Raw genomic sequence first — 12560 nt, 5'->3', positions numbered from 1 at the left:
TGCTTCCCGCGCCATGCCGTCGCCCCCCCGGCCGCCACAGCTCAACCCAGGCCGGGCCGGGCGCCCGGTGGGTTTGCGGGCAGGGTGACGCCCGGGCGTGGGGCACCGGCGACGCCTCTCCCCTGGGGCCCGCGGCGGGGACAGGCAATCGGCCCGGGGTACGTGAGGGGACACACGTCCTGGGGGGGGGGTGACACGCCCGGCGTGGCGGCGGGAAGGGCGCGCGCCGGGCAGGCGCCAACGGCCGCGGCCAACGGCCGGCGCGCGCCCGAGGCGGGCGGTGCGAGCGAGAGCGCGCGTGCGTTGCCAGGAGACGTGGGGCGCGCGGGGGAGGGGGAAGGAGGGGGGGTTACGTCGTGACGTTAATTCTATATGAGCGCGAGCGGCGGGAGCTCGGGTCTTTTTTACCGCCAGCCGCGCGGCGCCTCCTCCTCGCTCCTGAGTCACCGCCGGTCCCGGCCCGCGCAGGTACCGGGCGGGGCCCCGCGCCCCCCCTTCCCCCCGCCGCCTCCCCCGGGGATGCGGGGTGGTGGGGGGTGAGCGGAGCGGGCGGGGGGCGCTGGGCCACCGCTCCCGCGCCGGGGGGGTGGGGGGGCGCGGGTGGCGGCCGGGCCTATCGGGGCGCCGGGGCGCGGGGGGCCGGCGGTGCCCGCAGCCGCTACCTGGCGGGGCGGCTCGCCCGGGCCCTCGGCGGGGAGCACTGCCCGCTTCCCACATACGCACACCCCGGCCCGGCCCGTCTGTCCGCAGCGCCCCGCGGAGGGGCCGGGCCGCGCTAGGCCGGGCCGCGCTGCGCTGCTCGGGCCGGCGCTGGGGGGAGGCGGGTCCGCCCAGCAACACGTGGGGACGGAGCGGGGCTGGTGGGGCGGGCTGGGGGTGGGGGCGGCGGGGCCGGAAAGCGTCGCGGGGAGGAGCGGCGGGGTGCGGGTGTCTGTCTGTATGTGTGTGCCCCGGCGGGAGGGGGCTGGGGGCTGGGTGCTGGGCAGACAGGGCCGGCGGCGGGGCGGGCGGGCAGCGGATGCGCACATGGCGGGGGGGGGGGAGGCACGGCGCCGTGGCCTTGTGCTGCCTCCCGCGCCTTGTCCTCCCTCCCGTGCGGGGAGCCGCGGCCGGGGCGTGCTGTGCTGCTCGCTGCTGGCAGGGGGACCCAGAGACTCAGCCGGGGGGACGGGCGGCCCGTGCTTCCTGCCTCAGGAAAGAGCGTTTTCCAGTTTGCTGGAGTTCAACATGTCGCTTCTCCGGGTTCCTGCTCGCTGGTGTCGCCCAGAACCAGGCCTTTGCTTTCCTCCTGACGGCAGATGTGTCCGTTGTCCGCAGTAGCGGACACAGGGGGTGCCTGAGGTCTGTCACCGAGGAAGACTAAGAAACTCCCTGAAAGATCTAGCAACTACAGTTGGAAGTGTTGGCTTGTGTTTAGCATTCATACATATTTATCTGCATACAAAATGTATTCTGTCCACTCCATATTGGATATTAGGGGGCTTACACTGCCAGTACTTGTGAGGTTTTAATACCAAACCTTCCCCATTTACTTGCAGAAGAAAACACAAACCTTTCTTCAAGTGACTGTAGTACAACAATAATAAAGCAGCATCTTCCACAGTTTATCTCCAAGCATGTTGCAGTTTTGTGCATGTCCATTTGTGTTTGAGGCCCTGTGGTGATACACTTGCATTCCAAGTTTAACTCCTTTGAGGAAGGTGAGGGAAGCAGGCACTGGGAGTGCAAGGTATGAGAAACACTTTGCTCACCCCCTCCACTGGGATTTTAATATCTGCTCGTGGATGTAATGTTAATGAGATGGGAGACAGTACCTGATTATTTTCATTGCAACCATGAAATAAAACTTAAGAGGTAAGGCCTAAGGCTGTGTACAGCTGAAGGTAGTTTCGGACAAAAATGCTCATAGCCTTCCTGTTGTGCCCATTTTGCATTGGTACACTCTTTAGAGATTGAGAAAAGTGCTGTACTTGGATTGAAGCAAGCTGAATGGCTTCCAGTCTCTTGTAAACACAGAAGTTATCTTAATTCTTAGGGCAAAATAGAATTTGAAATCTACATACACTGAAATTTGAGTGACTTGGATGCCTCTGGAAAATGTGCCACACCTCCAACACTTTGACTAAGTGGCTTAGGCCACTTGGGCTTCAGGTACCTGAAACCTTGGTATAAGTGCTTAGAATAGGCCATTGATACCTGAACTTCTGTTTGTGTGGCCCCCTTACTCCTGTCAGAGTGGTATATATTAGCAATCTCCCTCCACTTTTTCTATATTTTGTGACAGGTCTTGCATATAGCGTGTTCTGGTTTCTGAGGACAGAGGATTGTAGAATGAGTGTCTTGTACACAAGTGGTACATCTGGTGTTTTTCAGAGCCCCTGGATCTTCTCTGACATTCACAGGACCAGGAAGCAAGTGTTGGGACTGCTGGAAGTGCGCAGAAGTACTGTGCTGCATCTCTGCAGCCAGCCCAGTGTTACAGGAACTGTCAGAAGCACTGGACCTGCTGTAGCGGGCTGCGCGTACAGTGCAGTAGTGCTCTTGCCATCCTTGTGCTTCACCTAGCCCCTACATCACTTAAAAACTGTTTCTGGGAGGAGGCAGGGGACTTGGTATGGTCATCTGCTTACTGTGCACTCTGGAAACGGGTGGTCTGGTTTTCTTCTTAGCTTCTTGCATAACTGGCAATGAACATGTGTGTACAAGTGAAGATGAAAGCAAGGCATTGTGGGTATGTGTTAGGGAGCTTTGTTAACAGGGTTTTCACAACCCTGAGTGAGACCTGAGTCTTCCAGGCTGAGACTGTGTTCTTTAATAGAGAACTAAAGATCTTCAAGAAAACTTTGGCTTACTGTACCATCAGTCACGTTGGTATAAATATGTTTATTCACTTAGCTCCTAAAGGTTAAAGTAATTGTAACATGGAGAACTTAACTCATTGTGGCAGAGATTATAATCCTTTGGGGAATAAAACACCTTGAAGATGTGAATTTCAGTAGTGAAAAATCTCAGGGGAAATAAGACAAGCATCTTCTGTTTTGAATTCTTGATCAAATCCTTTGGCAAAAGCCGTTTCGGTGCCAGTAGACCAGTGGGTGTAATAACCATATCTATGGTATCTATACCTTTTTGTTAATATGGTTGTAAACCAATTCATCTTCAGCTTCTTGTGACACAGCTAGAAACACTCTGTATCTCAGACTAAAGGTCCCATTCTTGTTTCTTTGGAAACTTCAGGAATTGGACGGTTTGGAGAAAATGGAGGTGTAGGTGTTCTTTAAATGCCTGTGGGGTTTTTTTCATTTGTAAATACCTGCAGTGGAACTTCAGCTCTGGGTTTTCCCATGGACTGCTAGTGCTTTCATATTTGTGTGGTACTAGTAGGCATTTATACAGGAGATAGTACTTTGCAGAGAGAGACCAGACTTCTTAATGTCAGTTGTATTTTACTAGAGCTGAGGAGTCTCCTGAGTTAGCTTCTGGTCAGGGTGACTGCATTCCATCTAACTTCTCATTAGGAAGCCATCTAGTAAATAACATAGCAGAACAGTGTTGTACAACTGGTGTTTAATCTGAGAAACGGTTGTGATGATGGATTTAATGCTTATAAGTCAGTTTTCATTTGTAAATTACTTTGAGCTCAAAAGTGATTATAATTAAAGTTAATTCAATCTAGCTGATCCTCACTCAGCTCAGAGGTTAGTGCAGTTCCTCATCACCTAACTTTGTTAATCTGGAGAGTGGGTCTGGTGTCATAATGTATTTGTCTACAAAACCAGACGTGCCTGGAAGGCATCACAGAAGTTGCTTAGGGATTCATTTGATGATCTCTGAAAAATTAAGCGATTTAGAAACAATGCATGAGGTTTTTGAGGACTTCCTACACTCAACAAAGATAAAGCAAAGGGAATAATCTTAATTACAGACATGGCCTCATGTATTTAGTGGTAACTTTTACCTTAAGTTTTCAGGAAGACTACATATGTCGTGGACTAAAACTTCAGTTGCTTTCCTGAAAGAAAAGGAGACTTTGCTAATTTACTTTTGATACTTTATATTTAGTTTTAAAATATAAAGATGTGAAGTAATTTATGTTCTCCCTAGACATTAATCTTTTTAATGAATTTACGTATTACCAGAACATAATCTGCATCTTAACTACTGTCAAAGGTTAGACTGGAGATCTTTGCTAAATGGAAAGCTGTTTAAATTTTAGTATAGGCAAATAGAGGGTGCATTTGGGGGCTGAATGTGTGCTTAAATGTACATCTGCACAGAAATAATGTACAATGGTGATGCCTCAGTTTAAATCTTAACTTGTGGTGATGAGCAGGGACTTGCACATCACCTGATCTTTGTAGACTTTAGAACAAAATACTACTACTTTATCCTTAGTAACTTTTTATGATCAAAATGTGAAAGCAACTTTTTAGACATGATAACTTCAGTTTCTGGATGTACCTGTATCCATGTGGTGTTCAGCTGCTTATTTGGCACTTATTTAAAAAAAGAAAAATACCACCACCACCCCCCAAACCATAACCAAACCCAACAACAAAGCAACCCTCACTCAAAACCTAGGAGATACTAGAATTATTATAATTTAAGTGTTGAAAATTCTGGTTAAGGGTTTGGACTAAGTGGGTACCTGAGTGGTGCAAGCCCCCAGGCTTCCAGGACCCAAGTTAGAATCATAAATGCTTGTTGTCTTTTCTGACCATCTGCAGTAAGATTAATTCAGTCAATTGCTTTCTCTGGGTGTTTAATATGGGATGTTTAAAAGGAGAGGCAGTTCATTCACATTTCTTGAGGGATGACTGGCCATTGAGGGAAGGTTTCCTTTTAGTTCTGGCTCTAGTTAGAAACCTGGCTTAAACATTTGAAAGGTTAATGGTAGGGGGGTGTGGGGCACAGGAGGGGATGTGAAATAAAACCATTAATTGTCTACATCCAAACCAATTTTTAATTGGTTATTTTTGAACTTCCTTTTAACTTTGGTATTTTTGTGTTGGTTCTCATTGTACACCTCTCAAATGCTCTTATCTCAGACTTAAACTGCTCCTTTCCTCAGGTATTCATGTTGGTAGGTCCTGAACTGATCTATTTCCTCTTTCACAATGTTCAGCAGTGAATGCAGTATTTTTGTTAAGGATGCATCACTGAAGTGTAAAATGATCTTATTTTGCATTGTGTGTTTTAGTCATCATGCATTTGTTTCAGACCTTTCAGACCTTAACTACTACTGCATGTTGAGTAGAAGTCTTCAGTGGGCTGCCTGCCATTATACCTCTTCGCACAGAAATTTTTTGATGTTTTGAATTCTAAATTAGCTTGAATTGCTGCTTTTAGTATATGTTACTTTAGATTTTAGTGCTATTTATTTTGCCTTATTTGGATCACCCTTTCAAGCAGTTCTTAATTCTGTGATACTCCAGTTTTGGAAACTTCACCCATCTTGACTTTGGATAGTTAAGTAGGAGCTGGTGTAAGTTCTTCGTTCTGTTCCTTGTGTGTGCAAGGCAGCATCATCGGAAACATGCTCACTGTTTTTGAACTGGTGGGATCTTCATGACATGACATCTTGATTCTTTTATCACCCTCTTTGTTGTTATAGAGGTATCAGGCATGTTTACTGGTGCCAAAAGTGTGATTGAGTGAAATTCACAAGAAAATGTTCAGGAAGATCACTTTGTAAATAAGGCTTAGTTCCTTGGTGCAAGTTCTTCTCCACAGATTTATGTGTTTACAAATGCTTTTTAAACTCTGCACCCGTATTCATTTGAAAGTGACTTACTGAAACCATAACCATGTATATACTTCTGTTGGGTCTCACTAGCAGTTGTTAACATCTTACCCCTAACAGCCTTCAAAAACATGTCAAAGTTAGATTGTTGTTGCGTTCTTTTTTTAGCAAATGCTAGCTTGTTAGTCAAAAACTGGATGTTTTTAAGGTTTGCAGTTCAGTAATGGGCTTTGTTTCCATGAGAAAAATATTGAATTGAAGCTAGTGAAAAAGTTGCTAAATATATTTTAGGAAGTTCAGTGGCTTCTTGGGGAGTAAATGAATTTCAAATATTGCATTCATCAGAAGTTCCAGCAAAAACAACACTTTTGAAACTTGTACATGTTTTTCAGTGGTGGTTTTTTTACCTTTCCAGATAAGGATGTTTAGATGTTTTTTTAAGTCAAATTGGATTAGAACTTTAATGCTGCAGCATGTGAGTCTTGCAGATAGCAGTGTAACTGCCAACATGCTTGTGTTTGATTGTGCGGCAATCTCGGTAGTCAACTGACACTCTCCTTCGGTTGATGTGGCAGTACGAGTTGATCTTTGAAACTGTTAAAATGCACCCTGCTACCTGAAGTACTTTGTTAAAACACAATTTTTGTGTTACTTTGACGCTTTTTAACAAACTGAATGCTTGTACCAACATGAACTGTATGGAGGAATACTCTCTTGGGAAGTTTTACATATCTTTTTACATATGACAATTTTGATTTCAGCCTTTCAGGATGGCTGCTGTTTTCTCATTATCAGTGATGGAAAGGAGAAACTGCAACAAACTATACTGATTAGTTTGTTTAAAAAAACCCCTTATTTAGGTTTGTCAGATTTGAATTTAAACTTCTGGATTACTTTTCTAATAATGAAAGATTGTTCTAAATAGAAATCAGTAGGTTTTCTGCTACAGAATCTTGGCATCCAGAACAAAGGCCACATTGTGTGTTAATTACTCTGGTTTTTAGAACATGATCAGGGAGCTCAGATCAGTAGTAGAGACACATATGCAGATATAATTCAGTCTTGATTTTAAATTGTAATTCTGTAGTCCACTTCCTTATCGTAATGGAGACTCTTTTCGGCTGCAGGAGTGAACAAGCAGTACCTGAAATTCAATCAAAATGCTACAAAAATAGAGGATTTCAGTATTTGTTAAATGAACCTTCATTTTCTGATTTAAAAATTAGTTAAGGGGAAGGCTCTAAAAAGTGTTTCCACATGAATGAAAGCAAGCCCTGCAGTTACTAGTAACTGAGTTATATGAAACGATCACTGTTTTGTTTTGAAGAATTTGAGTTTTTCCCATCATGTCACTGGCATTCTCGTGCAAGTTGCAGAGCTCTTTAAAGTTGAAATGTGGGAAGTCTGTGATGTCATGCCGTAACATGTGTTGTGCAGAGGTCTGCAAGCACGAGTGGAAGAGTTGCATTGGCAAATGGCTGAGTTGGTGCCTTTACCGCAGGAGTTATTAGGAAAAGCAAAAAATACCACTTGAAGGGGAGAGAGCAGACAGTTTTAATTAACTGTGTTGTGTTACTTGGGTCAGCATTATCATGATTTAGTGTTTTACTCTCTACAGCCAGATTCTGAATTTTGCCATGTTATCACAAGGTAAGATGCTGTAGTGTACAGTTTCACAGTAACTTCAAATTTGCCTAACCTAACTCATTATTCATGAGTTCTTATAAAAGGTACTTGCCTGTAGTGGCCTCCATCTCTTGACCCTGCTGTTGCTCGTGCAACTGCAGGTCTAGCCCTGTACAGAGAAATACCTAGCCCTTTTATTTTAACTTTACAGATTTTCAGACGTTGCTGAGGAAAGAAGAGGGTAATGCATAGCTAAGGAAGAAGCATGTTAAGCTTTTGCAGTGGCATTTGCCAGTTATATTCATTTTAGCTGACTGGAAGATTGTTCAGGAGAGAAACTTGGTGTTCCCTTTATGAAGGGGGCATATCTCCCTTGTGGTGCTGATGTGCGTCCCATCTTGGTCAGTTTTGCACTTGCACATAGCTAAAAGTTGAGTATGTTTTGTGAAGCACTGCAACTCATCTGGATTTCTTATCCTTCTCTGCTTGGTCCAGAAGCCATTACTCAAGCTTCTGCTAAAGATTCCTATATATTGCCATGCCAGTTAGCATTTCTGCTGGTGACTGGATGTCTTTTGGATGTAGTGGATGAGTTGGTGCTTGCACAATAAATTGGAACAAAACAGGTTACTTCAAGGGTCAGTGGCACCTTCTTGTTACCGTATCAAGGAACCTGGATTCCTCACTTCCATTGACCGTTAGCTCCTTAGTCTCTTTATCAGACCTTGATAGCTGTTACATTAGTCCTGTGTTGTTTATTATCTCATACACTTGTTTTCTGTGCCTGTATTTAGGCAATCATAATTATCTACTCTAGATTTTAAAATCTAAATTAGTTCTGTCATTTTTTTGCTCTCCTACGTTAACAGTCAAATCTTTTGTTAACAGAAAACTTTGAGGCACTAATAAAAGTGCCTCTCTGGAGAGTTCAGTTCTGATAATGTCTTGCATCAAATATATGTGACATCTTGATGTTCTAGCATAGGATTACCTGGCTTGTGTAATTTAGATTTTTTCGTTGACCTTCAGCTTTCCTAAGAAGGCATGTTTTTCCATAATATGAAGGATAGAATCTGTTTGTAATATGTTGCTTATCTGCCATGTTAATGATGGGTGCAGTATCCCCTTGTTTCATGACCAATTTCCATGCTAATGGTAATAGATGTTTCATGAATTTGATCACACAAGTAAAAAGGGAGCACTTGGTCTTCTGCTCGATTCCCTTTAGAAATGGCATTTTTAAAATCTGTTACTCAATTGCTTCTTTCTGAAGAGGAGCTAAATGCTCTTTCCTAGTTACTACTGAACTGTGTGATCTTTTCTCATGTAACAATTTTCCTACCTGGTGGTTGGTGCCATAGCTTCTACTAATAGTCGTGAAATGATTGATATGTTTTTTAAGTCTTAGTACCAAAAAACTTGAAGTGTCTAACTCTGCGTCATGTACTGTGCGCTTTTTAAACATTTCATCCAGTTCTGATGCTGATGTGAGTGAAACTGCACTTGCACGAACATTTCAGCTCTTTAAAGTTACAAACCTCTTAGTGGTTTAAGAAAACTACCTGAAACAATTATTTTGAACATTTACAGTCAAACAGCATCTCATGATGGATCTCTACGCTACTACTTTAAATTTTGTTTCTTCTTTTTGATGCTGATTATGTAAAGAAAAATGATACAAGTTGCCCTTTTGGAATGCAAGGCAAGGTCATAAATTTGAAGTAACTTTCAGTGAATATAATCCTCTTGAGTTTTCCAGTCTGTAGGGAGAGTTGAACTTAGCTGGTATGATGTCATTTGTCTGGCCCCTTTGCTTTCTGCATCCGTTGCAAATAGCAGTTTACAGGACTTAATCCTGATTTTTTTATATGACTAGCTGTATTCTAGCTGGACCACTCTTCACTGACATATGACTTAGTCCACTTAGTTTATCTTATGTTGCAGTTTCTTAATCCACATAGGGCTCATTTGTTTTAGATATTTTCTGTTACTGTATTGCTTTCAGTTGCCCAAGGCTTGCCAGAGACAGAAAGAGGCTGATACGCTGTTCTACGGACAGGCTGACTTATTTGCAGTGCTCTGCATTACTGACTACTGAGGAAATTAGTTTGGGCAAAAAGGTAGATTTCTGTTAAAAATGAGAGTAAACAAGGCTTGGGTGTAGCTTGGGTTCAGTAGCTTCAAAAAGCCTATTTGTGTCCCTTGAACTACTTGAGAAATTTCTTCCACTTGCTGTTGCAGGCTAATTGTGTGAGCAATTCCTGTAGAGAAGGGGAAGCCATGTTTCCTGAAAGGGAGGGAATGGGTACAGTATCCACAGAAATGCTGAACAGCTGAGATCTGCTGGTGGCCTGCCAGCCTTAGGGCTTGTGCAAAAAAAGCTGCTGTTTTGCTGGAGGGACTGTCTCAGGAAGGTCTTGCTGCTTCAGCTGACTCCTAATTCACCTCCCTGTGACCTGTCTTCCTGAGGCTGAGCGGATGTCAGGGTAATCTAATACTGGCATGCTTACTTGGGACACTTAAGGCTGACCTTCAAAAGGAAAGGCTTCTCACCAGAGGGTTTGTGTCCTAGCTGTAACATGGCTGGTGCTGCTGTGCAAACTCAGGCTGGGAAAAAAAAAAGACTGGGAAGGGCTGAATACTTACAGTTTGTGTTTGTCTTCACTTGAGCAAAATTACTTGGAAAAGAAAATTAAAACTTACTAATGGGTACCTTGAGGATGAACACATGGCAGTATCATTATTAGTTCCTGCATGTGTTGAACTACATTTCTTAAGAACTGTGACAGATTAAAGAGGTGAAGTGTCCATTAAACAACACGAAAATAGCAAATTTTTATACCTTTTTGGCAAGATTTAAGTTTTTAAGGGAGTTCTGCTAATTTTTAGTAATAATGCAGGATGCATACAAAATGATGGCTAACCTTGTGCTGGATTAACAGTCTCCTAACATTCCTGTTTTGAAAAAGAACACATTTCTTGTGATGGCAGGTGGGCTTGTGATTGAGCTTAGGCTACCTGTGTGAAAGAGGTTTTAAACTTTAGCCTTTAGAAAGCTTGCACCAGAGCTTGCTTTTCTGTGCTTTTGCTTCCTTTTTGTAGTATGAACTTCCTTTGCGTTTAAAGCCTTGCAAAGATAAGATAACTTTCTTTTCCTCTGCATATTTTTGGTGAGCAGCAAAACATTGCAAGTGAAGCCTCTGGGCACCTCTAATTTTGCTCTATGTAAACATAATGCACTGCTACTGGCTGTAGCTGTTTAAGTAACGGGGGAAATTACATATTTTACAAATAAAGAGGTTATTTGCCTGCTGGCTTTTGAACAGGGGAGGCGGCTACCTTTTCTTGGTACTCATAAGCCTTTTCTTGCAGTCAGGAGGCCTAGATTATAAGTAGTCTCTCAGCCCAAAGCAATCACCCAGACACTGAGGCTTGAAGCAACAGAGCATCTGTAGCCAAGTTTGTTATAATCCTGCACTAACAACTGGTGAACACTTGTCTCCCGAGGATTACTTCAAGGAGTGATAACAGCGAATGCTTCTTGCTGCTCACGTGACAAGGTGTGGCTGCTGTTCGCAATCCTAAATTCACCCGTGAAACAAACCAGAAAGGACGGCTTATCTTTGTTGTGAAAGGCTGTCATATGAGTACTGTATCCAAAGATGTAGTTTTGGGGAGATACTGCAAAATAAATACTGCAGTGATGTATTCTAGTATTGCTGATTGTGGTACATACTGTACCTGAAGCTCTTGATACTGGGCTAGGACCTTGTTATTAGGTGTTGTGCAAAACCAGTGGAGGTTGTTTGCTCTTAAGGAAGGCATTTTCTCAATGCTTGTCTGTGTCTACAGTTTTTTTGTCAGTGGAAACTGGTAAAAAACTTTGCAGAACTGGTAAGAAACTGGTAAGAACTGGTAAAAAACTAGTTAGAAACTTTGCAGAAAAGCTTATGGTTGTAAAGGGCAATGAACTAAATGATGCCACTATATATCCATGCTAGTGGGTTGCACAGATTAGTCTAAATGTCTGTCAATGTAGTTCTGTTGGCACAGTGCCTTGTAGCCTCCTCATGCAAGAACTGTTGTCTAGAGCTGGCAGATGACAGTGTCATGACAAACAGTACTATCTCCTCAGTTTGAAGAAGAACTCTTCCAACTGCAAATGTTCTGATATTGAGTTGTGTAAAAAGCAGAGGAAAGATTAAAGGATGAGACAGGAAAAAGACTGATGCAAGGAGAATAGGAAAAATGGGGTGAGGTAGATAGGAACACACTGGAGGTAGGCTCTGAAGTTGACAGCTGTTTGATATGGTCTATTTTCATTTCCAAAAAATCTTTGAAGCATATTATTCAAAGTATGAGTAAACTAGGACATAGTTGGGAAAACATACAGTGCTTGCATGGATTTTTTTAAAAGCCAGGAGGCAGGGGGTGAGTAACTGTCTCTTGCAATGAGGAGAGAGAGGGGCAGATGCTGGACTTCCATGGGGTTCTGTAAGGAGATTAATGCCTTCAGCATGGGCACAAGTGATCTTGGATAGAGGAATGAGCAGTGAAAGGATGAAGGTTGCTGATGACAGGTACTTGTTCAGAATGGTGAAAACAAGGGCCCGCTGAGGAACTCAAGAACACAGAGGCTGTTGGTGAAACTTCTGCCACACTGTTGTGCAGTGTAGAAAAATCTTAGTTACGAACTCTGAGCTGAATGTTGCAATTCAGAAACAGGATTTTAGCACTTTGATACTTGAGTGATAACATCAGCTTCCCTGCGTGGTTTCAGGGAAGATGAGGACTAGTTTCAGGCCAAAATTTATTATGATGTTGTCAAATACCTGCACTTCCTGAGCCAGCATATTTCTGAACGTGAGTGAAAGCTAGAAGAGTTTCTGGGGGAATTCTTCCCATGTCATTGCCTTTTTTTTTCCCCTAGGCATCTTCTGATGGCCACTGTTGGAGCTGGGATGAATAATTCTTATTTTTCAGGCATGACTTGGTCATAGGCAATCTCCTGTCCTCATTTAGAAAAAGTTTAAGTGAATTCTAGAAGTCGGTCTCTTTCAGCAAACCTATATTTAAGGTATTTCAGCTGCTGTTTCACCTAGCCCACTGGCTTAGTGAGACCACAGGGGTTGTGTTGTCACTGGTTATACCTTTGTTAAAAGAACTGCCTCTGGTTTTGTGGAAAATGAAG

The 12560-nt window shown here is 43.5% G+C and overlaps 1 protein-coding gene across 2 annotated transcripts in view; it reads left to right on the top strand.

The window, feature by feature from the left end:
* Positions 1 to 350: 350 nt before the first annotated feature.
* Positions 351 to 12560, top strand: part of NAP1L1 (nucleosome assembly protein 1 like 1) — a 29291-nt gene continuing 17081 nt past the window's right edge. For both annotated transcript variants that reach the window (XM_064449830.1, XM_064449824.1), the window contains exon 1: positions 351 to 468. In XM_064449830.1, coding sequence (XP_064305900.1) covers positions 373 to 468 — 96 coding nt within the window. In that variant the 5' untranslated portion in view covers positions 351 to 372. The remainder of the gene's footprint in view (positions 469 to 12560) is intronic.

This window comes from Phalacrocorax carbo, chromosome 1 (genome assembly GCF_963921805.1).
Source record: "Phalacrocorax carbo chromosome 1, bPhaCar2.1, whole genome shotgun sequence".
In the NCBI taxonomy this organism is placed as follows: Eukaryota; Metazoa; Chordata; class Aves; order Suliformes; family Phalacrocoracidae; genus Phalacrocorax; species Phalacrocorax carbo.
This window is presented reverse-complemented; position numbering and strand designations above follow the sequence as displayed.